The 26,222-nt window shown below is 45.3% G+C and overlaps 1 protein-coding gene across 6 annotated transcripts in view; it reads right to left on the bottom strand.

The window, feature by feature from the left end:
• Positions 1-23,926, bottom strand: part of BMF (Bcl2 modifying factor) — a 43,956-nt gene extending 20,030 nt beyond the window's left edge. Inside the window, exons 1-5 of one of the 6 annotated variants that reach the window (XM_058846656.1) lie at positions 23,806-23,926; positions 22,317-22,480; positions 21,294-21,389; positions 19,949-20,112; positions 6,461-6,558 (exon numbers count right to left, since the gene is read on the bottom strand). In XM_058846656.1, coding sequence (XP_058702639.1) covers positions 6,461-6,558; positions 19,949-20,112; positions 21,294-21,389; positions 22,317-22,443 — 485 coding nt within the window. In that variant the 5' untranslated portion in view covers positions 22,444-22,480; positions 23,806-23,926. Of the gene's footprint in view, positions 1-424; positions 6,559-18,494; positions 19,194-19,948; positions 20,113-21,068; positions 21,390-22,316; positions 22,481-23,805 lie in introns of those variants that run through there. The other 5 variants (XM_058846617.1, XM_058846636.1, XM_058846665.1 and 2 more) reach the window with 5 other exon arrangements.
• Positions 23,927-26,222: the final 2,296 nt, after the last annotated feature.

Genomic DNA, 26,222 nt, shown 5'->3' with positions numbered 1-26,222 from the left:
AGCTACACTATAAATAATTCACAATACATGGATCACCACTGCTGCTCCACCCAGGTTAAACTACCTTTACTTAGTGGAGGTAGTTTTTCCCAATAGGAAAACTTGAGGACAAGCCTGATGATTGCTGTGCTCAGGATGGCCGAGACGTTCACATCTCTGTGTTTGAAGGAGTCATTACTACCCTACACGCACACTCAAATGAGGCCATCTTCCTCTGCTGCCCAAGGAAAGCAGTCCAATCTCAAAAGGAAATCTTGTCCTTGCTGCAGGGCCTGGTATTAGGGTGCACATAAAATGATCTATCAGATATTTTCAAAGTTGAACAACCCAAATTGTATCATTGATTTAGGTAACTCCAGAATAGGCCAGCTGTGTAAATGCCCTGCATCCCATAAAAAATAAGACAAGAAACACAGACAAATTTAACAATTTTATTAAAAATTGTACCAGTTATTAGAAAAAAAAAAATCCAAGTATTAAAGTATTAAAAAGCACCAAAGAAGAAAGCACAAAGCAAATATACTGCACAGATACAAAAAAGGAGCTCTGCCCAGTCACCATTGGTACAGGCAGGAGTCCTGGAGGCACACAACCAGGATAAAGAAAATGCTACATTCTCACTGGGTCTCAGTCCATGGCAAAGGAGGTGTGTGCACTTCAGGACTAATCCAGACAGAAATCTCACAGGAGAGCATCTGGTTTACTTCTGCAGCAGGACAGCATCATATTCTGGTGACAATCAGAAGTCATGGGGAAACCCTCCACTGAGAGGAAGTTATATTAAGTACATTGCAAATTTTAGCTCATCTTACCCTTTTTATTTTCAAGATGAACAACTTCATTGTTTGTGGTTTTTTTGTTGTTGTTGGTTTGTTTTTTTGGGTTTTTTTTGTTTTTTTTTTTTAATACCCCCACTGAAGAACAGTCATGCAGGAAGCAGGGGGGGAAGAAGGAGAAGAAAATGTGAATCCATATTTCACAGTATTCTCATCAATGAATTTCACCTAGAAACATGGGAGACTCCACTACATACCATGGAAGAGAATAGAAGAGAGCCATGATTATTTTAACCAAAAAACCCCAGCATCTACATACCCAAACTCAAATTTAGTGGCAGGATTTTCAAATGACCCAGTGGAAACAGACATACATATCCTGTGGGTTGCCTTAAAATTTCCCTTTTACAAGCCTAACTTCTGACATGTATTTGAGGATATACTGACAATGTCGTCCTTCCATCACACCAATCCCTCCCCCTTTTGTCATCAAATACTCCTTTCAGGATAGTCTCATCTAAAACTGAGTTGAGGAATCTGTGATGATGCTCTCCTGGAGCCATGTCCACAAATTGGGGAGACTCCTTTAGATTTAAGAATAACTTTATACATGCAAAATTTCCATAATAGATTTTAAAAACAGTTTAACAATCTACCCTTCCCACCCCTCTGTTCCCCAAAGGCAGCAAAAAGTCTGAAGACAGAACTGAAACATGGCTTTAAAAAACAGCCCACAGACATCAGGTTTCGCTTCCCAGAAACCAACTTCCAGCATGGGATTCGTAGGAAGAGACCCTCCTTTCTGTGGCTAAGGGGGAAGGTGAGGCACATGGAAGAAAGAAGGGGTAGGGGATGTCAGACTGCATTCAGTTCAAGAACACACACACACACACTCACACACACAATTACATTCCAGTGCATTTGATGTGTTTGGTCTTTTCTGCTTTTCCTGGTGGAGAAGAGCTGAGCTGTGTAACACCTGTGTGAACACATGCAAACCAAAGAAACAGAGACCACTGAAGTCTTTAGGAACTGTAAAAGATTGTCATAGGATCTTTTATCAATTCCTTGAGGTATTTCTTCTTGCTAAAACAATCAAAGGCAACAGGTAGGCATTTTTGCAAATGATCACAAATGCCAGTTTGAAAGACAGACTCTTTTGAAAGACACTATTAAAACCTTTGTTGTCAAATTATGCTAATACTCAACAGTGCTGGGTTCATGGGCAGACCTCCCATTAATATGAACCAGCATTCCATGGTTCTCTCATTTATGATTCTGCAGTAAATACTGCTGGTAAAACAAGGCAAGACCTCCACAAATATGCATTCTTGTTTGATTCTAGCACATATGCTGAGTGATTTCCCTATGTTTCCCTTTAAAAATACCCTCAATATCACACCACTCAGCATGTCACCACTCCCACAGCTTCAGCAGAGATATGGGTCAGGACCAGCAGCAGAAGGGTGGAATTCATTGTACAGTTGATAGGGTCACATTGTAATAATTGCCTCAAGTAATTTTGCTTTTTCTTAAAAAAAATCACAAACAAGCAAACCAACTTTTCTTCCTAGTCTACTAATGGTCAGGATCTGCTGTTTCCCAGAAGAGTAACAAGTGCCACACCAAATGAAGTTCCACCCTTGGGTACAACTCCAGTGACTGCTATGGAACAACTCCAGGACTGTAGTAACTTCACATACACATACTGCCTATACCTTTAATCCAGGCTTAGGGGACAAAATAACCAGCCAGTAAAAAGATGTCTTTGCAATCATCCTTTCTACACCAAGACTGGGTTCCTCACCTCTTATTTCCTTGCTGATACACAGCTCCAAAACAAAGGCTGACAAGGAAGTTTCTTTCAGGACTCTTCAAACAATAGTTTAACCAACAAATATTTAGTAACAAGCTATTTAAACTGAAATATGTGATCAGTTATGCAGGAATTCAATGCTACCAGGGATCATCAGCACCTTGAGGGAAGGCTACAGCCCTACACAGATCCAGCAGCAGCCCTTTCCATGCAATTTCATCCTCTTCCCTGCCTTTTTCGTATCCTATTTGCAGCAGTTTGCAACTATCCCTGGGCCGTCACTTTGTGATTACTGGCTCAGCTTTCAAGAATTGCAGGAAACAAAAGTAAAGCTAACTATTCCCTACTAGCACCAGGCTTGCTGGATGGGTAGGTTACAAGGTATTCAAAAGAGTAGGAGGCTGGGGAGAAGGAAGAGCTACATTCCTCAAGGAAGGACAGTTGAGTTCTGAAGCCTTTTCGGAGATCTGGGGAAGGCAAGTAAGATATTTAAAGGCTGCTGGCACCATCAACAGAAGCTCAAGTTTTTCTTAAGAACTGCTCATTAAAAACAGGAATTTTGTTTTAGGAGAAAGATCCAACTCTTCTTTCTAAATTGTTAGACTCTAGTTTTACAGCAGAGAGAGAAAGAGCGTCCCATTCTTTACACCAGAACAAACTCATATCTAAAAACCTGAGCACAACCCTTCAGCAACAGGATTTAAACCCTGTTCTTTGGAACCATTTCTCCAAACAATTGACCTATGTTCCTGGCCATATAGTAGCTCTGGTAGCTACTCTGAGGGCAAGATCTCCCCAGCAGGCATTCAAGGGGCCTTACAAGCACAGAATAGGTGACACATACATGAGTGCTGTGCATCCATGTGTTTGTTGATAAATGTGTGAAACCTTCCCACTATTTCCCCAAGTAGGTGAGACTTTAAGTATGAAGTAGTTGCTTTTCCCTAAGCGAATAACCAGCTTGCCCCTCCAAATCTACATGAAGCAAAGTAATACTTTTGGGTTGACAGAGCATATTTCCTTTCTCTGAGATACGCAGATATGGAATATAATTAAAATATATTATCAGTGGTTGTAAATCTCTGGCACCAGTAACCAACATGCATATTGCAGGAAGTCGGCCTTTGTCTAGCATTAGCTCTATGTCTCCAAGGAAGTATTGTTGTTCAAGAAGGTTTTGAGACCCTGGCATGACCAATTTTGATAAGTCTGTTGTTGCAGTGGGAAATACGGACTGGCAAAGATGTGTCTTTCCCTGAGCCAAATGACTTTATCGAGGCCTGAGGAACCATTTCAGGTACTTGTTTCTCCATGTTAAGAAGAGTCTCGTCCTAGATAAGTTGGTCAGGTCTTAACACTAGAAAGCAGCATTACCAGACTTATCTTTCCAGCTTATGCATCCAGAGGACAGGCCTTATTGGCCTGTTTGGCCGTCAAGTCACAGCAGAGGGAAAGAGGAAAGCTCACAATGGTTTTTAAATGTCAGAAGCAGTTGCTGAATTTTTTGTAGTTTGCAGAGCTGTTATGATGTAGCATTAACTGTTCCTGATAAAAGGGTCCTGGCAAGCAGAGGGAAATGCAAGCATCACATCCAAGGGCATGCCATACAGGGAGGCATCATTGCTGCCTTGCTTCCTGAGCCTCCACACTTCCACTTCTGCCTCTTAAAGAGCTTCTTATTTAAGAGTCCTCTCCTTAACATTTGGCTGGTCCCCAGTTCAGTCTGTGCTTGCACTACACCTTGGGCTTTCCCCACCATTTAAGTCCTCTTTCTCCAATGGCCAGCGTTTACATCAAGCAGACTGTGCAAAGCAAAGGATGGAAAGCCTCGTCTCTGGCAGCACGGGCAGAGAGCGGCTCCCATCCTGCTGCAGCATAGTCAGCAACAGCTATCCCTTAGATTACTCTGGGTAACTCTGTAGTGCACATGCTTAAAGAAACAACACAAAACCAAAAACAATCCACCCTCCTAAAAAAGAACCTCCCACCTCCCCCTCCATAAAACCCACCCCCAAAAATATTACTTGAGATTCATTTATATGAATTATTAATCATCATGGACAAACATATTACTCTAGCTCTAGCTAGAAAAATAACACAAAGGGAGAAAAAAAGCTTTTCTCACATAAACTCTCTCCTTATGTTTAAAGAGAGTGACTGTGAATATATGAGGTGAAAAAGGTTTGGGAACCTCTTTCAGGGAGCTAAAGTACATTCTGCCACAGTAGAGCAGGATGAAAATCAAAGACAATGGGGCTGGGAGAAAGCAAGAAGGTCCAAAATTAACTCTGTTCAGCAAACTGTCACCAGACGCTACAGTGCAATGATGAGATTACACAAATACCAGAGAAAGCAGGAATTAGAGACAAATACGCAAAGAGGGGTGGAGAAGGAAAGCACATGTGCAAGTAAACTACTCTTCTGTACAGTAATTTGTATTTTTCAGAGTGGATCAAGAGCAGAAGAATTTCTCAACACCTGCAGCTGTAGTTTCTAACACAACTGAAGAGCAATTCTCTGGACAGCTCTTCCTCATGCTGGTTGCATCATTTGAGATTTACAACAAGGTGCAGTGGCAATATGAAAATTTTCAGAAAAAATAATAAGGTCTGTATTGCTTCTCTGTTCATGTTTTACCCTAGTTGTCACTGGGTCTGTGAACTAAGCACATTTAAGGCTACAGAGAAGTAGCCATCAATATTTAAGGCTACTTCCTTTTGGTGGGGTAGTTTCCCTGTGCTGGTCCAATAGTGTCAGACATACGGACAAACCTCTGAGTGCATACAGACTGGGAACTGATAGATCTCCCTTGAAATACCATTACTGCTGCTAGTCAGTATATGCTTACAACAGCCTCCACACACTATGCACTAGAGTAATGGACAGACTGCTTGTACAGTGTACATATCAGACCAGATGCTAAATAATTTCCCTGTCAAATCCTGAAGCAAAATTATCGGATGCCTGGGATCTCAGCCTTCCTGACCGACCACGTTATAGTAAGAGAAAAGAAAACCAAAATAAAATAAACATCCATCATAAAACTACTAAAAACATATACATTAGCATTGTAGAAGAATGACACTTGTGCCATATTCCATGGGTTTTGGCTTTCTGCTGGCTCATGGGCACTGAGAACACTGAACTGAAAGCAGGCAGTGGCAGAAACTAATAGCCACCAGCAACCCCAAGACGGTTTCTTTTTCAGACTGTTCTACTGAATTTTTTTTGTTGTTGTTGTTGTTGATGGCAATGACAAAGAACAACTTGTGAGAGAGCTGCAAGTGGTACCAAATGGAATGGCTGAAGAGGTCAGATTTCTTTGTGATTTTCTCTCACACAGGGTGCAATGAAATAAACAGTGACCAATGAATAAAACAAGTAACCTGATGGTTCCAAGCTACATGAATATTTTTCATTGCTAAAAATGTGGAGGAATTGAGCATCTCTGTTCTGGAAGATACCCAAAGTATTTTTAGTCATCAATCCCAGGCATCATTTTTAACTAGCAGCCAAAATGACACTCCTGCACTCTACCATCCTCTACTACCCAGGGCAGAGGAAGCCGTCAGTCTAATACCTGCCTCCCTTGCACAGAGGTCACCGGTGCGGGGAGCCAGCAGCAAGCTTTACCAAACACACCCACATTCTGGCTTTCCTTCAACAGTGTTGGACAAGAGCTCCCTGCCTCGCAAGGCAGGCAGCAGCAAAGAAGAGTCCATAAAAACACCCAAACTTGAAGACGAGTATCAGAAAGTCAGAGTCCTCACATCCGGCCGGCGGTGTGCAACGTCTCGCCCCCGAACCAGTGTTTGTTCAGTGCTCCCTGCAGACTGGATGTGGCCTGAAACAGGCGGGCGAAGCTCACCTCTGCCCAGTGTGGTTCCTGTTCACCTCCGTGTTTAAGGCCAAGTTGTGTAGGAAGAGAAAAAGCTGCCACCACACTTGATTTCTGTTCTGCTGATGCTGTAGAGAAGAACAGTTAAAGCACGGTTATTTATATTTCTAAAATTGCAACATACCACTTCTCTTTTCCAATAACAACTCAGTTACACTTTTCAAGAGCAGACACTTTAATCCCATCAGCATAACAAGGGGGTGCAGCAAGGGATGAGGGGAGAGAGGGAAATGATAAGTTCTCCAGAAATAATTGTAGCTCTAACATTACAAAAAGAAAAGAGCAGACCCTTTATGCATTGTGCACAAGAGGATTAAACTTTTTTTTTTGCTTGTAGGATTTCGCAGAGTTTAGCCAAGTGCTGTTTTTAATCAGATTGGCTTCTGAGCCTTTCAAAAGCCCCAGCTGCATGAACAAACAACCTTTTTTTTTTTTTTTTTTAAAAAAAAAAAGCCCCCCTTCACCCCGAAAGTAAAAAAAAAGAAAAAAATATAACTGGTGATCCATCTGTAAGTGATTTGACACCGTGAAGGTCAAAGGGTTAATCTTCAATTTAAACCACACTGCTGAGACAGCAAAACTCTGATTTCATCTAGTACAAGAAAACACATTCGTGCACACACACACTCCCCCACCCTCCCCCCACCACATTTTCCTTCCCAGCATCTCCAAGATAATACTGCCCTTTTTATAGCCACTTTTGACAGTAAGCCATAAATAATCAGCCTTGGAGCCCTTTCCTACTGACTGGAGCCAATTAAACCTTAAGCAAGAACATACTTGAAAACACACAAAAAACCAAAACCAAGAGGTTATTTCAGGTCCCATTGTCAAGGAAGAAACATGGGAGTTGAGTTTCAGGGGGACACCAGACTACATAATGCAGCTTTGGGACAGGGATGCTGTTCCTCCTTTTGTTATATGTAATCACCCCTGCAAAAGTGGCTCCGATTATACCCCCACCTTCCTGCACTTTAATGGCATCTCATACAAACAGGTGGGTTTCTCTTTACATTGCCCAGTCTGGGATACTATTTCACCTCAATAACCGACCCTCTATTAGAAGTTAGTCTTCATTTTCCCATCCAGAATTCCATATTTGCTAAGCAGGCATGATCATCTCTGGAAAACAAAACAAACCAGCCCAAATCTCCACCCCCTACCCCCCTCCCCAGTCCCCAGCAGACAAGGAAACAGAAGACTGGCTTCCCACAACTTTGCCTCAGTACACAGGAGTTCATAAAAGAGCACTGAAGCACATTATATGAACAAGATGTTTCAACTCAGATTAGCCCAACAGGGCAGAACAAAACAGTTGCAAGGCAATTTTTACATAATCACAAATAAGAGAGTTGCAACTGGAGTTGGAGTATTGGAGATGTGTCAATAGACAGCTCTCCAAAGCCCTTCCAGATAGCCATTAAACTATGTTCATATTCCAGTGTGAGCAGAATTCTGTGCCATTTGAATCACAAGCACACACCAAACAGGCTCCCAGAAAACCTGTGTTCGTCTCAGCAGTGGGTCGTTATTCTTGCCCTCAAGATTTAACAAGAAGAAGAAACGGACTTGGAAGAGTTCACATAGATCCCACCACTCATTTCAAGAGCGCTATGTTTGTAGCATAACCTGTAGGCAGTGGCTCTAAGCCTGCTATTATTTATTTCAAAGTAACTAGTCCTGGCTTCAGTCCTTACTGATTGAACAGGGATTGCTAGGTTTACAGGTGAAAACAATCTTTTATAAACTGTCCTGTAGGGCTGCATTAAAAAACACTAATTTTATCTCAAAAACCAAGGTGCTTTTTGTTTTGTTAATCGCATCTCAGGTTTGCCCTTCCTCATCAAACTCCAGAGATTCTTCTTACCCTCCTCCATACAGCCACACTTCTAAAACTGCTCAAACGTGCACAGGGAGCACAACATCCCCCGTGACACGTCTAGATACCATTTTTTTATCAAGCTATTACAACTTAGCCAGATTCCTTAAACAGAGATCTTTGGGTTAGACATCAGTGAAGTGGCATGCAAGAACAAAGTCGTCTCCTGCAGTTTCCATGAGCAAGGAACTATGACAGGAGAGCATAGTGCACAAACATATTGCAGATGCTCTGAAGACAATCTGCTTTGTTAGATTATTTTATTCTATTGGCAGCCAAGAGGGTAAAAAATTGTCTTATAGAGATTTAGTAAGGGAAATGCAAAAGGATGTTTAAAAATTGGTACAGAAATCCTAAGCTTGAAATATGTCTCAGCTTTATTGGTGGACCCTCTCTAATGGAAACGCTCATGAAATTCTACAAAGTGAGTTAATCTGGGGGCACACAAGAGGAGTGCTGATCTAGCATGTACAGTTTTACTATTTCACACTGTTGGGAGGATAAACACATGTAAGAACCAGCATATTTATGTCCTCCTTCATGTAGGAAGCTGCTTTGTGCTTCTCATACGATAACAGGTTTGTAATTATTCTGGCTCCTCAAGTTTTACACCTCACCTCAGGAGAAAAGGATTACCTGCTCTTTCCAGTGATAGGCAAAGGAGGCCATGCTCTGAAAAAAACAGTGGAAGAACTGAGCTCATATGCCTCTTTTTTTTTTAAGGGAGGAACTTTTTGAGGAAGGTATTGGGTTTTGGTTTCATTTGATAAATAAGAGTTTTAGAACTGTACTTTATGATGGTTTACAAGCCATCATAAGCCAAGAGAATCGGTGGGATGTGATAAGGCAAATAATCTAAGAAGAAAGAAAGAAAAATTCTAAAATGTATTTTAGTTTATATTCTATTGTGTTTATTTCACTGTCACTTGAAGTCACTTTTTGGCAGTGCATTTTTGTCCTTTTCCAGTTAAAATTGTTTCCCATATTTACCTAATACACTCAAGGAGATCACCATGCAGAATAGGAAATATTTTATCCTTGGTTCCCCTTGCTTATAAGAAGCATAACATCTCCAATAACTTTTTTTGAAATGTTGACACCATTTTTGTTTTGAAGTAAAAAAATAGAGCACTATGTTGAGGGCAGCTTTCCAGGTTTTATTCCTAGACCTAGGACTTGCTTGTATTTCCCTAGGTCTGTATTCAGGCAGCATTTTGTTCCATGGTAGTGTGGTCCCACACACACTTTCACTGGCCCACGTACTGGAGCAGCCCACTCACACTGTCCTCTCCCCACAGCAGTGCTGGAAAGTGAACTAGAGCAGCACAGTGATCAAGGCCAGAACTAATCTGATAAAGAAGTTGCCCTTACTGTTTAACAGGTCATCCTAAACTATCTGATCCATGGTATCGTGTAGTCAGACTGATGCTTGTGCCAGGACAACAGAAAGATGATGACCTGTGAAGAGGAACAAGCTGGGACTACCTGCTTCAGCAGCAAGCCTGTCTAATGGGGTCTGGAGTTATAGCTTCACTTCTTGGCTGATCTGCTTTCTGTGGTACTAATTCAGCATGAGAAAAGAGCCATGGAACAGAATGGCAGATATTATTTGCAGTAAACAATTTATGGAAATAACTAAAAAATGTCCTTTTCACAAGTTTCTCTGACTTTTTCCCCAGATATGCTTCAGCCAAGACCAAAATTCTTAAATATTTCAAGATTGAGGAGGTTTTGGTGTGGTATAATTTAGCTGTTAGGATGGACAGAAAACCCAGAAGAGTGATTCCATGAATTAGGCATATACATATATGTATGTATGTGTGTGTGTGTAAATATATATATATAATTTTTTTAATGTGATATGTTTTGAGACATTTTTCTAAGATTCATAACTATTGCAACACTGGTGTATAATTTCCCTAAGCTTCATCAGGCTGATTTGCCCTTTATCAAAATAACTCAATCCTCAGAGTCACTACTCCACAAAAATACCAGGGATGAACACTTTGCCACCTCCATGTGGGAGCAGCAAAATAACCCTTCTGAGGCTTCCTTCCCAAGAAGGAAAGAAGTCCCTTTTGCCCTCTATACTAACTGTAACTAAAGAAGAGTAGACTTGTGAATACAGTAAGTCAACACAAAGCTGGAAACACATAAAACCATTTCCTATTGCAGCTGCTGCTTTTTAAAGGGGATATCCTTAAGAGACTGTCTGTCTGAAGTGTCTGAAGCATGAATGCTTCAGTGAGTCACAAGGAAAGGCCATTTTACAGGAAAAGTGTCCTCTGCAGCAACAGTACATTAGGGAAGCCTCTTCCATGAACTGCTGAACCAAAAGCCAGACTCCTTGTAAACAAACACACACACAAAAAAAACCAAAAACCATGCAAGACTTTTACTGGAAGCAAATGAAAGAGGAACATAACTGACCCGACACTTATTCCTTCCCCATAATTAATTCCTAATACATGTTTCACACTGTAAGCATGCAGATACGTATCTGGCAAATAACACCCCAGACGTCAAAACCTTTTGTACTCCTACCAAGCCCTTGCATAGGGTGATCAAAGGGAAGATCAGGACAAGTGATGCACGTTCAAAGAAAATACTGTCCCTTTGACACAGCTGCTTGACTCCATGAGCATAAATGTTTAACAGATTAATAAGACTAATTTTTACATTTGATATACATGCACCATTAACATCCCTGTTTAAAACGTAAATATGCTTGTCATAAACACATGTTGTATGTGGGTCTGTCTGGTACACTCTGTCTACCCTATTGATCTCATGGGCAGCTTCTAACTTTGCTTTATAGCTTCCAGACAATTAAGGGCCATATTCTGATCCCATCTGAACTAGAAGGATTAATATGGCCCTAAATGGTGCTGTGAGAGCAAAAGAATAATAATGGCATATGTCTACATAAAAACATTATTCTTCCTTTAATGACTAATACAAGTATTAGCAACAAGTTGTTGGGATTGTATTTATTCACTGAATACAAAAATACTTGCACACCAGGAGCAGTTGCTGACTCATCACTGAAGGCTGTTTTGGCTGCCAGGTGGCTGGAGGCATCTTGTGCTACCACAAAATATGCTTTAGCTTAGAAAGACTAGAAAGTCACAGTCCCCAAGGCAACAGAGGTTACAGAAGGTGTCCCCTACTGGAGAGAAACGCAGGCCATTGGAAGTCAAATACAAATCTTTCCAGCTGTGATTCCTAATAACCAAAGTATAATGCATGTGTAGAACCAGCAGAGAAAAAAATGAGGCAGTAACAGAGGGAAAAATGAAAGAGGAGCTCAGCCACATGGTAGCTCATAGTGACACAATAAAGAGGATGAGAGACCTTCCTCAGTAAACTCCATCCTTCTATCTTGCAGTGACTCTTACGTGGGACTAAATTCGTAGTAAAAGGAGGCGTCATCTCAAGTATTGCTTCCTTTCTCGTGAGCCTCCATCAGGCTTCCCAACAAGACAAGCAGCACGCATATTTATGGAGAGAGAAGAGACAGCACTGGCAGAGCAGAGGGGATGCAGGGGACCCCTAGAATCCACCCATGGGCGGCCCAGCCTCTAGCACAGGAGAGGGCACGGAGCGAGGCGCTGGGCCCGAGCGGCAAACAGCGACGGCTCTTGCCCCAGACCTGCTGCCGGCGCAGCTGCGCAGGTGAGCCCTTTCTCAACTCTCCTACTTTAAAAACAAACACGCAGCCACTCGCGCCTTCCTCCCCAGCGCGGGCAGGAAGGGGAAGCAGACAGCCGCCATGGCAACAGCCAGCTGACGGCAACCTGGGAAGGGCAACCACCGGCCACCGCGTTCCCAGGCCCCCGGCCTTCCCCTCCTTCCCCATGCCGAGGGGCACGCTGGCTTATTTTCCACAAACACGGTAAATAAAGATCGCACATTTCCACAGAGCCGCACCTGACACCGCTCTGTACCTGTGGCCGGGGGTCCGGCACGGTTCACCCCCCCGCTCCGCGGATGTGGGTGTGTGAGGGTGCTGGAAGAGATGCCCAGGAGAGGCCACCCCACACCGCCCAGCCACGGCCGGCAGCTGCAAGAGTTTTTGACCCTTTTAAGGGTTTATTGACTGAACCTGCGTGTGATGGGGCAGAGCTGTTTCACAGCTCCCGGTGTTCATCGCCTGCTCTGCGCGGGAGCCGCTGACCTGTGCTTGGCATCCATTCCTTCACCAGCAGAAGGGACGTGCTCCCAAAACTGCTCAGTGCTGCGGAGACCCCCCCTAGTGATTAAAGCCTGCCTCGGGGTTTGCTTAAAATAACACTTTAAAAGTTTTTACAGGAAAAATATCCTGGCGCGGAGGGGAAGGGGTGGGCGCGGGGCCGCCCGGCTGCGCAGGGAGGCGGCGGGAGGGCAGGTGCAGGGCTGGGGCCTGCGGGCAGCGCAAACTCCCGTCAGCAGCGCCGATGAGTCACAGGCTAAATTTAGCGAGCGATATAAACACAGCCGCCGAGCGCAAACACCGCCCGGCCGGGCCCTCGCACGCACCGCCCGCTCCTCCTCGCCCGCCCGCCGGCTCCGCTGGCCCTCGGGGGCTCCAGCCCCATTGCCAGCAGCCCCTCAGCTCTGCCTCCTATCACGAAAAACCCGACTGGGGCTAACAGGAGTTGCCTCGCTGCTTGTTTTTGGATCGCTATTTTTTCTGCCGTGGTCTGGTCCTCGGAGTGATTTCTTTTCAATTGGCGAGGCAGCTACTGAGGAGAAAGAAAGAAACAAACAAACAAAGCAACATCCAAACGGAGACTGGCAGGACACTCCTCCTCAGTAGCTTGAAACAAAGGAGAGCTCTGCATTTGGGCACTTGCTTTCCTGCCTTTCCACCATAAAATTTAATCGAGTAAAATACAAACATGCGCACTCCTCACTGTAAATAATCAGTCCAAACATCTCATCATCCCCCTCAGAGATGGCACTGTCTTAATAAGATCAACCAACCTAGGTGGAGGACTGGAGGCAGAACAACTAGGTTCCTATCAGCAATCCTTGCATGATCTCAGTCAAGTTATAACCTGCATTTTCTACTCTCCCACAATAAAAGATAAGTGGGGTATTACCACAATTATTTCTTAATTGAAAAATAATTTCTGAGCTGTCACACTGCTACAAGCAGGAAGCATGTTACCACTGTCAAAATGCTGCCAGAGCTGAGGAAATCCCAAAGAACCTGTGAAGACTGAAGGGGTTGTACAGGAGAGACAGCAGCACTGAACACTGATGTTAGAAACACTGCAGAACAATTCACCTGCACTGCCTCAAAGAACTGTTTTATGCTCTTTATTGTGGGCAGTCTTGGTCTTTTGAGGTTGTGACCCCACAGCCTCACAACAGTCCCATGTCCGGCAGGATTCATGGCACACAGTTGCACAGAGCTTGCACGGCTTTCCTGCCACCCAGCTCCCTTATCCTCTGCCCTCTTTCTCTACCTGAGCTAAGCAGGAAGTTTTGCTTTTTAACATTAGCCCCTATTTTAAGCAGGAACATACATGTGATATATTTAAATCTTTTGTCAGCTGAAAGCATAGACAAGGCTAGATTAGGTTGATATAGAAGTTTTGTGGTTTTCATTAAACTGATATACAACGATTGCATGTGACTTGCATCAAGAGTTTGTATAGCCCAGACTCCAGCAGCAGCCTTACATGGCTGCCTGAGGAAAAGGTAAGGGCAAGTACGTGCAGTATCTTCCACTAGTACTCTCTTTCAGCATCTAACTAGTTTGAGCTTAGGACTTCCCGAGTCAGATCTGGTTTCTGTTTATTTAATGTCTGCTTCAATGGCCATAAACTTACCTCAATTCCCCTTGAACCCAGATAAAGCACTAGGATGCACAATATGTCTTGACAAGGAGCTCCACAGCTTTCACCTGTTGCATGAAAAATGACCTCATTTACTTTGAGCTGGCTCCCACTAGTTTGACTTGATTTTGCCTAGTTCTTGTACTGGGAGACATTAGTCTATTTGTCTCCTTCATGTCACTTTTGATTTCTTTATAACATTGCTTCCCTCTTGGTTTGTATCTTTTTTAGGCTTAGCAGTCCTAGCCTTTCCATTTTTTCATATGGAGGTTCTATTGTCCGTCTAGCCCTTCTCTGAACCTGTTCTGGTTCTGCTGCATCATTTTTGGATGAAGAAAACCAGAACTTCATGTAACATTCAAGATATGGTAGAAACATGAATTTATACAGTGGCATAATTATGTTCTTGTTCTCAGTTTCTTAACATACCAAAGAATACCATTTCAGATTAGATGTGAAATGGTCCAGCAAGTTTCTGTTAACCTATATGTCAAGTAAGCAGCTCCATGGGCATCAGGATTTCAAAACAGGTGCTGGGCAAGGGGCAGCAGGTTGTTGTGTCATTTGTATGCATGGGGAAGGTACACTTCCAAGCCCACCTCTTCCTTCATTGTCATTTGTCAAAATTAGAAGGGGAAAAAAAAATCTAATAACATTAAGCAAAAAACTGTCTCCACTTCCTCATATCAAATTTCTGACTCCACTGACCATAAGAATGGCCCTCTCCTTTCCTCAAGCCTAGGATTCTGGTTCCATAGCCCAGAAAGAACTTTGTTTTACATCTCAGTTTTCCCAAACTCACACCCACCCTACTCCCTGCCCTTTAAACTAGGCTTACTCACTTCAGGAGTCTCTCCCTCACCATGCTTGTGAATCCTCAGCTGGACATTCAAGTCCTACACCAATGGGCAATGCACAGAAAGGAGAGCTGAAGAGGTGACCCACTGCTGTGCATAGCATCAGCAAGGACCAGCCAGCAGGGAAGCTGAAATGCACTGACCTACTCAGGAAACAGGAACAAAAACACATACCCCAGGTCTCTAAGGGACTGTAGGCACAAGTGATGTATGGAGCTGCTGGTGCTACTGGCTGAGCTGCAGGACAGTCTGAGTTTCTGCATTACTATTAAGAACCTTTTCTGAACATTTTTCCTAAAAGATAAGGTCATCATAAGGAACAGATTCCTGCAAACAATTCCAGTATAAAAAAAGCAACTGTTAAAAATGCCCTGAATGTCCTTAATAATGAAAAAAGCCTGATGGAGTTTGGGATAAATGATGCACATGTAGTACTGTGCACCCATTCTCTCACACCGATACATTTCCGACAAGCGATACAGGCTCCCTGTTGCATAAGAAGAAGTGTCTCAGAGGAGGCCTTGATAACTCTCATGAGAGACAGAGAGGAAAAAGTATGCAAAACATAACACGTTTCACTTTCAAAGGAAAATAACATTTCCTCCTGGACATTTTCAGTGTCATTAGATTGAGGCAAACAGGTACACGCCTAGCTGTCTGCCCACAGCCAGTGTGGATGCAGGCATTTGTGTTCCATGGGCTGCTGAACCCTGTTGCAGTGATGGTAAGACTTGCTGAACCAACTGGGGAATTTAGAGAAACAAAGTTTTCTATAGCTAGATCCACAGAGGCTTTTTGAGCATGGTCAGCATATCTAAATCAACTGCAGGATTCCTGATGTGTTGGAAAGGGACTTTGTTGTTGTTTGTAATGCACTTATTTACTCAAGAAAGCTCAGCTCTGATTCAGCATCTGGTTCTCATTGAGGCTCAGCTTTTTTTAAACTGAGCTTTCCAGATGGGTTGACTGAAGCACAAGGAGGTCAAGAGACTCGTCTGAGGTCATACAGCAAGTCAGTGGCTCTGCTTGGATCTTAGCCCAGAACTGTTCAAGGCTACCACTCCTTGGCTCTTAAAGAGACAATTTTATCCCCTGTGAAGTGATCTTATCTCCATGAAGAAGAAATACGATAAAAGCAGTCCCCTCAATGCTGCAGCCCACTTAAAAAGTTATTTTATTTGGAAAAAAGTTATAGCATTCCAGTGTCTCATTGGAGCCCACCAAACTGAAGGGGTGTGATACTGATATACAGTGTCATCCACCCCACCCTGTGTAACCCTGTGCTCCTCTGGGGCAGCTTTATCCTGCTGCCACCGCCATCCCTGGCTGTGTACTTGCATCCCATCTAACAGCTCTTCATGTCATGAAATAGACTCTCCATTCACCACAGGTCAAAGCCCCTCCTCAAGGCAAGGAAACCCAAATGCAGTCAGGACCTGAAGCAGAGCCCAATTACTAGTTGCCACAGCCTGGACATGCGCGGTGTGGGAAGCACATCCCAGCCAACCAACCAGCAGGTCTCCTAAGCTCAGCTCTGTTCCCCATAACCTCAGGGCACACTCTTGAAGCTCCGCCACAGGCTGGGCTACCGCAGCAGTTCATGGATTCCATAGCAAAGGCACGCTTGCTTCAAACCAAGGAGGAGGTGGTAGGTACTAGCTTCTCTTGCAGAAAGCATGGCTTGGCTCTGCCTTTGTTTTCCAGGGGCAGGGTGAAAAAAATAAAATGAGGACATTTGCCAGAAGCTACACAGCCTCAATCAAGTAAAGAACTCAAGAAAACATGTATGGGTCTCATCTCTGTAATTCTGCAGAGCCCTTGCAATCTAGATCAGCCTGTAGCAGGCTCTGCTACCTAGGAACACAGAGTATTGCTCAAGTCTTCTTACAAGAAATTCAGCATCTTAAGGAGGTGAGAGGCATGGAGTTCTAGGGAATGCTGTGGTGTTGCTCTAGCACTGTTCTAAGGATGAAATAGCCAGGATTTAAATTACTGATTCCTGTTTAACATATTAATAGGAAATGAAACTCTGAAAGTGGTGTTCATGCCAAAAGCAAGCATAGGTGCGGCCAATTTTCTTATTCTTACTAGATGCATACCCAAAAATCTTTTGTATAGCCAACAACCACAGAATAAATACCATTTAGCTCCAGAAGCCCAGAGAAGAGATAACAGTGACTCTCCAGGGTTCACAGTGTGAGATGGGGTTAGAACATGCGTGCAGCTGAATCCAATGACAACGCAGTGATGTCAGCCTCAGCAGCAATTGCCTGCTCAGTTTCTCTCTCAGCCAGGGATGTACATAAACCAGCAGCCTTTGTGTCAACTCAGCCTTGCTGCTGCAGCAACAGAATGGGGGCCATACCTGAACTGCTGGAGAGTCTCACAGAACACAAGAACCATGAGAAGGCAGCTCTTGAGCTAGCTGGATGCACTATTCCAATGCTAAAAGCCTTTCCTAACTTCCAATGAAAGGGCACACACATTTTCTTTTCACAGATTCACAGATAAATGTTTTGTAGGCTCTGAAAACAGTCACAGCTTCTTGAAAACCAACCTTGCTCTCTCTCAGGACTTCAAGACCACACTGGTGTGACTAACTTTGTGGTATTCTAAATCTGATTCAAGACACCACTCTGGAAAGTTGGTTTTGACCAAATGCTTGAGACAAGCTGGAATGGGCTTTCCAAATCAGGGATTAGTTTCACAGCAAGATAAACGACAGCCCAGTTTTCCATGCCTCAGAGACTGTCCCTTCCAAACCACAGCACATTGTGAGCTGCTCACGTGTCTCCAGGGCCAGACCGTCTGCTTCTGCAGCAACGGGCTGGGCAGTCATTGCACATAGGACAGAGGGGGTTCTCCACAGGGGATTCATGCCAAAAGCCAAAGGAAATCCTCCATGCAGGACTGGGAGGGAAGAGATTGGGCACGACAACAAAACACTCCACAGGGAACAGTGCTTTGGACACCAATATGTGGCTCAATACTGTTTCCCTGACAAACAAGAAAGAATCCCTTAGCAGGTCCAAATGCCAAAGCCTATCCCAGGGTCAGGCTGTGGATAACCACTGGCTGAACTACTCTGTCCTCGGGTTAAGTTTTCGAGTTGGTTTGGTTTTTGGTTTTTTTTTTTTTACCCGTTTGTTTTCAAATTTAAATGGCTGAAGGCCCCCGCTCCCGTCCTTTACAACTTGTTGCTGTTCCAGTTCAAACAAAGAGCGCGGAGCCCCTCCTCTGGCGGGCCCCGGGGGCCGGGCCGGGCCGCGCCGCCCAGCACAGCCGGACGCCTTTGTTTACTACGGCTCCACACGCCAGGCTGGCCGCCGGCCGGGGCTGCGGGGCTGGCCGGGACTGCGGGGCTGGCCGGGACTGCAGGGCTGGCCGGGACTGCGGGGCTGGCCGGGACTGCGGGGCCGGCCGGGCACCGGGGGCCCGACCCCGCCTGCCCTACTGGGGCCGGGGCGGGTGGGCGCTCCCTGGACGCGTTTCCAGGGCACGGGCATCAGATAGGGACACTCCCCCGAGTTGAAAGGGGTCAAGTTACAACCAGTTCCACCAGTTCAGTGCAGGGCTCCTCTGCCAAGTTGGTTAAACCTTCCCATTCCTGTGAGACAGCCTGGCGAGAGAGCGGGGCCTGCAGCTAACGCTGGCGAAAAGGCGCCACCGGGGAAAACCCCATTCAACCACAAACAACACATGTTAAAAAATCTCGTGGTAGCTCTTTATTCCTGCAGTTTGCTAAATGACATTCATAGCCCCATCTACATTTCTACAGGCTAATCTTCCTTTTCCTTCTTTAATCCTCCACCTATTAGGAGATGAGGGGTCCCAGAACTTCCTCACCTCTCAGATGACACAGAGAGAACCAAGCCTTTGCCCAGCCACAAGCCACACTGTCTGGCCGGGACAGGGATCTTCACTTACCTTTGAGAAGTGCTGCAAATGATCCCACAGTTAACAGAGAACAAACTCACTTGGAGTAAGAAAAACTTTCTATCCCTTTTTGAAGTCAGCAACATTTCTTCATATACAAGCAGATGCACACCCTTCCTTGTTGGGCTTGCATAGAAGTGGCAAACTGTTGCCTACTGCCAAGCCTCTGCCACCTCTGACCATCTCTGTATGGGCTGAGATTTTATCTCTACTCAAAGGAGAAGGAGAGCAAGGAAGAAAGAATCAAAGGTTCTGTGGGTAATAGTTATTTTGTTTCTTTGAACAGCAGTGTTTGGTTTTTGGTTGGTTTTTTTTTTTTAAGAAAACAAAATCAAGAATCTGGAGTGTGGTTTTCAGACCTGATGGCATCTCACAGCTGTCTTTTGTTGTGAGGAAGTTAGTCACAAGTCTGAGACACTAGCTAGGACTGTCTGACCAGGAGCTGCTAGCAAGTCTAGTATGATCTAAATATTCTTTTCAACATTACATAGAACTACCGTTAGACAACAAGGAGTGTCAGAACAGACTCCAGGCTTGTTATCTCCAAGATGAGGAGCTGACACAAGCCACTGATGGCTACATATTCCACAGAAGAGAAGGTGCTGGTGGTGAGGAGAATGGAGAAGAGTAAAAGCTGTAGTAATAAAAACCAAGAGGAAAGAGCCTCAAACCCCACTGCTGAAGAACTGGAAGAGCTGGAATAGCAGCAGTTAACACAGAAGAGCTCCCTTCCCATGCAGTAAATGCAATCCCTCACATTCTCCTCCCTCCACCTGCCAATCTTTAGGAAAACCGAGCAATCTAGCATAAGCAAAACCCATCAAGATACTCCTGCCATTTTATCGCTGTAGGCAGTCTACTGTGTTAAACAACAGCTCACTTAGCTGATGCCTGGAGCTAGTCTTCAGAGTCGCACTCTTGGACAGGTAAGCCCCCACCTTCCCCTCCAGAGACACCCTACCCTCTGTATGTGGAGCCGGTGGAACTGGTCAGCAATGCACTGCAACTTCCGTGCAATCTGCACCTCAGCACGTGCTTCCCGCTGACCTTCCTGAGGTTCCTCTTGGAGGTGAGGATCCAACACAAAATCAGCTGGAGGGACATGTAAACGGTAACCAGCACTCCCTACAAAACAGATCAGAAGAGTCATTCTTCCAGTGCAAAGATTATCTTTTCTACTCAGTACACTTCATGGAGGAAAAAGTTGCTCTTAATCCTAAATGTTTGACTTTTAAAGTCTAGTTCCTGAAGGCCAAACAATGACTGTGCACTGTAACACAGTGCAGTAAAAGATTTGCCCAGCTTTCAAATAAACTTATATTGATTAAGCAAAGCATTGTGTTGATTCCCATAGTCAAATGAGTGGCAGGATCTTAAAATTGATTCCTTTTGCTTGTTTACAGCTCAGCCAAATGCTGTGGTTTGGGGTTTTTTTTACAGGCAGCTTTGCAGTTTTACAGGATCTCTGCCTCAAGTTGTCTCCTCTCAAAGGTAGCAGTATCTTTTCCGTCAGTCTTTTCTCAGGTTTTCTGTCATTTAGTGATCTTAGTGATTTGAATTAAAGCTGAATTGGATACATTGGATAAAGCTGAGTGGTAACCCATCAGTTACTAGTAAAATACTGGATGGACATGCTACTTATTCAGCAACTTTTAACTCCAGTGAAGAGCCTAAAAAGCTGTAACTTTTTGCATCTTCTCTCCATGGAAAACTTCTAGGAGTTTCCACTTCCTATGTGGATGAGACAGACCATCGTAGTTAAAAAATGTAGGCAAATTGTAGAAATGAAGTACTGTGAACATTTAAACATCTAGCAGTAAAATCAAATGTGATAGAATAAAGCCAAAAAGAGAGAGGGGGAATATCAAAGACAGCAGAAGCGATGAGCAAGTGTTTGGTTCCTGCAGTGGATAAGCAAGTGCAAGAAAATACAAGTTGTCTTTCTTGAGGGAGTAGGACTAAAGCAAAATCATTTCAGTCCTTTAATAAAAAGCCCTAATGAAAGAGATCTTGCTTGATTGGGGAAGTGCTAAAGGGACAGTTTCTTTGCTGCAAAGCTAGTGACACTGGAGTGCTCTTACCATAGAAGAGTCTCCGTGGCTCTTCAGTGACTCCACAAGGCAACATAACATCCTGACTGGAAGAGGATGGGCTGAGTGTTTGAGTTGCCTTGTCCTGCTGCTCAGGATGCCTGATACCGGGACCACAGCAGTGTGTGAGGGGGAATAGTTGAAATCTCCCCAGAAGGCAGCTGTAGGACTGGTTCTGTGTGAAAAAGCCAGTTGCAGTCATCTCACCAGGCTGACCTGCAAGTCCAAAGTCATCAGAGTGAAACACGTCATCGTCCAGCCCATCCAGGCTAGAATAGTCCTCTTCCAGGTAGCTGGGGCGATCCATTGCTCCTGCAATAAAGGGACATTTGAGGAAACAGCTAAGACACAACAAGAATGTAGTTCAGGAGAGAATGTCTTCTGCTCCAACAATAAAACAATGGATTTTACACCACCTTCTCTCATCCCCATTCCCAGAATTGCCCATCTGCATGGACAGGAGAGGTGAGTGACCTGTGATGAAAGTCAAGGCTTTGCAGAAAGTCCTCAGGTGCTGGGCCAGACAGAGACAAGCTTCACACATGTATAAGTCCACCCACAGCTCCAATTCTACACCTGCTCAAAAGCAGAGCGCCAACCCCCAACCTCAACACATAGAAACAGAAAAGACATTTTAAAAAGCAACCCAAATTCTTCTAATAACCCCATGGCCAGTCAGCTTCTTTGGGGTCTGCTTTGCTTTGGCCTGCCATATTTGAACTTTATGGTATATCCCATTCACTTTTCCCCATCTATTGCTTATTGATGAAGAAAAGCTCTTGTAATCACAAAGCTGCAAGGCCAGATTTTTAAGAACCCAGTGGTTGCAAAACTTAAGAGGTGTCAAAGCCACTTCTGTGAAGCTCTCCATTACTTCTCCCTATAAGGGCCAACTTTCCTTTCAACTTCTCATTTCTTTCCTCAGCTCAACTTAAAATACGTCCCAAACTTGGCAATTAGTCACTTCCTTATCCCTCTTACCCTAAAGTGTACATGTGCTGTTAGCACAATGGCTCATCCTACCACTAAAGAAAAACATGGCTGGTGTCAGTGTTTAAAGCAGGATTTCTGTAGTTGCCACAGTAAACTCTCCTGAGCTCTGTTGCAGAACAAAGCTGAACAAAGATGGTAGAGGGGGAAACCCCCATAAACCCTAAATCACTATTTCAGAGCTCTGTGCAAACATAAAGCAATTAGAAGCAGTATTACCAAAAATGCCACAAGTCCCTTTACTGTTACCTGTGCATCTAACCCAATTGGAAGACAGACTCCTAAGAGATCCATCTCCAGGATTCCACCCAGTTCCAAACAAGGCAGTGAAATTCAACTCTTCATGTCTCTTCCTTTGCTCTGGTTTGCGAAGCATTTAACAGAATGGAAGACTAGCAAGAGGAATTTCAGGCCTGAAGGAGACATTAATAATAATTTTATAAGGATGTGTTCAGCACTGCCCTTGGTGCTCCCATCTCCCCCCAGGTGAGCAACACTCAGGACACCAGCACGCTACAGACAACGGGACCAAGCAAGAACTGTTTCTGCAGGGCTCTGGCTTAGGGGCACTATGGCTGTTTAAGTTGCTGCATCTCAGCAGTTCACTCAACTGAGCCACGACTCCCAAAGAAGTTTCTGCAGAGCAGAGCAGGTACCAGCCCCACAGCTGGATGCAGCTCTGCTGGATGACAACAGTGGCAGAGCACTCATAACATTCTCAGCTATGGCTTAAAGTAGCACAGAGAGGAGTTATGGGCCCCAAGAGGCAGGCATCTCCTTGCCAGCTCTTTCTGCTGGATCGCAGTCACCTGACAGAGAGGCAGGCGGGAATGTATTTTGTCTTTGCAATAAAGTTTGCCAGATCTCATCTGTCAGCTTCACTGGGACACGGGCATTCCTCAAGGAAAGTGCAGCAAAGGTACAAAGCAAACCCTGAACAAAAGAGGATTTAGAGAGCAAGAAGTTTAACTCGACCTCCTGCAATACGGTCCGAACCTTTTGCAGAACTCTTCAGAGAATGCCGAGGCAGCGCAAAGGATAGCTCGTCCTACAGCTCACTGGAACTCCTTCTACAACCTCCAGACGCAGCTCACGCTGGGAGCCACAGACACCGGACAGTTCGGGCTGCGGGTCTCTGCCCGGGCAGGCCCCGCGTCTCCGGTGCCGTGTCCTACCCACGGCGCTTCCTCCCACAAGCCAGCGGCGTCAGCCGCGGGCCGGGGCAGATGCACGCCCGCGCTGACAGGCGGCGGGCCGGGAGAGGAGGGAGGGCTCAGCGCACACGTGCGTGCCAGCGTCCCAAAACAAAGCTGGCCGGCCTCGCTTCGCCACCGCCGGCCGCCTTTAACTCTTCCCCGCCCGGGCTCTAGCCGCGCAGATGTGCCCCCGGCCGAGAGGTTTAACGCGGCTCCTCCGGGCAGCGCCGTGGGACCAGACTCCCGAGCTCGGCGGGGCGGCCCAGGAGGGGCAGCACTGGCTGTAGAATCAGCCATCGCCTACGTCTGCGAATCAGCTGCTTTCTCAGTGCCCACCGAGCTCATTCCTCGCCCGCATCCTCCCTCTTTCTTCCCGCTCCCCAGCAGGCGCAGGACTCCGGGCAGGGCCGGCCGGGCCGGGGCTGCGCCGAGGCGAACCCCCTTCCCTGTCACGATCGTACCCGGCCTCGGCACCGCCCTCACCGGCGACCCGGCTCAGAGCGGCCGGTCCCCAGCGGCGAAGGCGCTTCCCGGGCACTCACCGAGAACCGGGACGGACGTCCCTCGGGGACGGGGCGTCCCGGCAGGAGCCGCCGCCACCGCCGCCTCCGCACCGCCAAACTGCGGCCGGCGCCGGCGGGCGCGCCGCGAACAGCTGACGGCAGCCCCGCCCCCGGCGCGCCCCGCCCCGCCCCCGCCCTTCAGCCAATGGCGGCGAGGGGCGGGCCCGGCGCGCGGCAGAGGCGGGGCGGGCCCGGCCCAGGTGGAGCGCGCGGGGATCGGTGCCTGTCAGGCCGCGGCGGGACGCGCCCCCGGAGCTGCGGCTCGGAGCGATCCCGGCGCTCGGCAGGCAGCCCCAGCAGCGCCAGCTTTACATCTGATGCCACTTTGGCTCCGGCTAGCTCATTACCAATAAAACTGGGTTTCGGCTTTAAATTACTTAGAAAGTTCTTCCTGACTTGGAAAGTCTGATCGCTGAGGTGTGAGGGTCAAGGAGTTCCTCGCAGCGTGCTGTGCTCTTTTCTGTAGATGAGTAGGACTACAGGACTACACAGGATAAAGAATTCAACTAATAAAGATAATTTCTTGATAGGGCCTTTCTTTGAAGCCCCTCGATGTGATAAGGGTAAAAACCCAAGGCTCATGCTGCAAACAACAGCTCGCTGCATTTACCCTTACTCTGCCAATGATTTATTTAATCAGTGGCAAAATCTCACCGTGTTGAGAGAGGCAGGACCCAGCTCCTTGCGCAGAGCAGCACCCTGTCAGGCTGTTTGTAAAACCTACGTAACAAGATCGCTTGGAAGGGAGGCTTTAAAACCCAGCTGGCAGCTGAGTAATGTTAATTGCTGTCAAGTCTGCCACACAGTTACTGAGGTTGTAACTTAAACTCAGGGGAGGGGTTAGATTGCAAACCGATGGCTAGCAAGGTGAGGCGAATTACTACGGTTTCCCCGTATCACATTGTTCTGGGCAGGCTCACAGAGCCTGTCCAGTTAAATGTTTCAGAGTCACTGTGATTTTGAGTGAAGTATTTACAGTTGCCATTAATAGATTAACAGGCTAATAATATTCATTGTCTCCAAGAACCCATTTCTTTGTGGTTCTTGTCCAAGTGTTCATTTCAACTCTTTTATTGCCAGAAGGCTTGAGTCTTTGCTTGTTTACAAGAAGATCAGATCATGTTTGACTTGTACCTCACCACCAAGTAAGAAAGAAAAAACACTCTTTCATCCTAAGTAAGGGACAAGGTTCCTAAATTAATTAAGCCTCATTGTTCACTTTTGATAGTCAGGGGAATTGTGAGCAGGAAGAGACTGATATTGAAAAAAGAGGAAAAGGCAACAAAAGGCATTCTATATCTTTGAGATAGTCGAATTTTATCACACTGATGGTCAGGACTTGGCAAAATGCCAGCTGCTGGAGGGCTACTTCTAATTTGAATGTGTATCACTATAAATAAAAAATGAATGTGCTATGATTCCACCACTTATGTCTTCCAGACTGAGTAATAACTGCCTGCTGGTTAGGCTCATTAACAGTAAGAACAGTACCTGATCGGCTTTGTTTTCATCTCATTGAGCTGCCGTTGGGGCCACACTTATATCCCCAGAGGCTGCATTTTGGGAACTCCTACTGTGTAGAAAATGTATGGAAACTGAAATCTATGTGTATAATCAGGCTGGATGGTAAGAGGGCTCAGGAAGGATATTTGTGCCTTTCAGTGATTAAAAAAAAAGATATGGCAGCATTTCTAAGAGAGGAGACTCAGAGGGATTCCTTGAGGAAATTAGACATTGTTAAGAAATGGCTCCGAGTAAATAGACCGAAACCAAGACAGAGACAGTGAGTCTGAAATGGAAAATTGTGAACCAGGGCAAGATATACCACCAACCTCACTGCACTCAGCTGAGAGAGTTTCTACAATAGTATGGAGACAAGCTTCTTACCTGGGAACAGGAGCCAAGGGACGGATTCTCTGCCAGAGAGTTTTGCTCATTAGTGTACATGGTGACATTTGATTCAAGAGATTAATCTTAAATCACGTGCAGCAGTGTCCCTGTGACATCTGTGGATGGAAATACCGTGCCATCCTATAACCCTTCTGTCAGCCTGCTTTACTGCTCAAAAGAATAGTGAACAAAATTGCTCCTTTATTTAGTTATCCCTCCCTACATATTCCTCACAGGTCTTCACAACTATTTCTTATTTTACTGACAAAATGCTATTGTCAGCATTGTGCTGTAATTGCAGAGTACATTGTGATCTTAGGCACGGGCTTTGCAAACTGCTCTGCCTGGGTGGGCTCCAAACCCACACAGGGCCAACTTGACTTTGGTGGGGGTAGTCTTGTCTGATGAGCTCAGTTTTCTTTTCTATTCTTCTATTTTTGTAGCTCTTGTGGCTGAAATAGGGAAATTAAGGGTAGTCTCATGGATCATAAAACAAAGGATGAACA

This window comes from Poecile atricapillus, chromosome 1 (genome assembly GCF_030490865.1).
Source record: "Poecile atricapillus isolate bPoeAtr1 chromosome 1, bPoeAtr1.hap1, whole genome shotgun sequence".
NCBI lineage: Eukaryota > Metazoa > Chordata > Aves > Passeriformes > Paridae > Poecile > Poecile atricapillus.
Note: the sequence above shows the minus strand (reverse complement) of the source record. Positions and strands in the feature narration are given on the sequence as shown.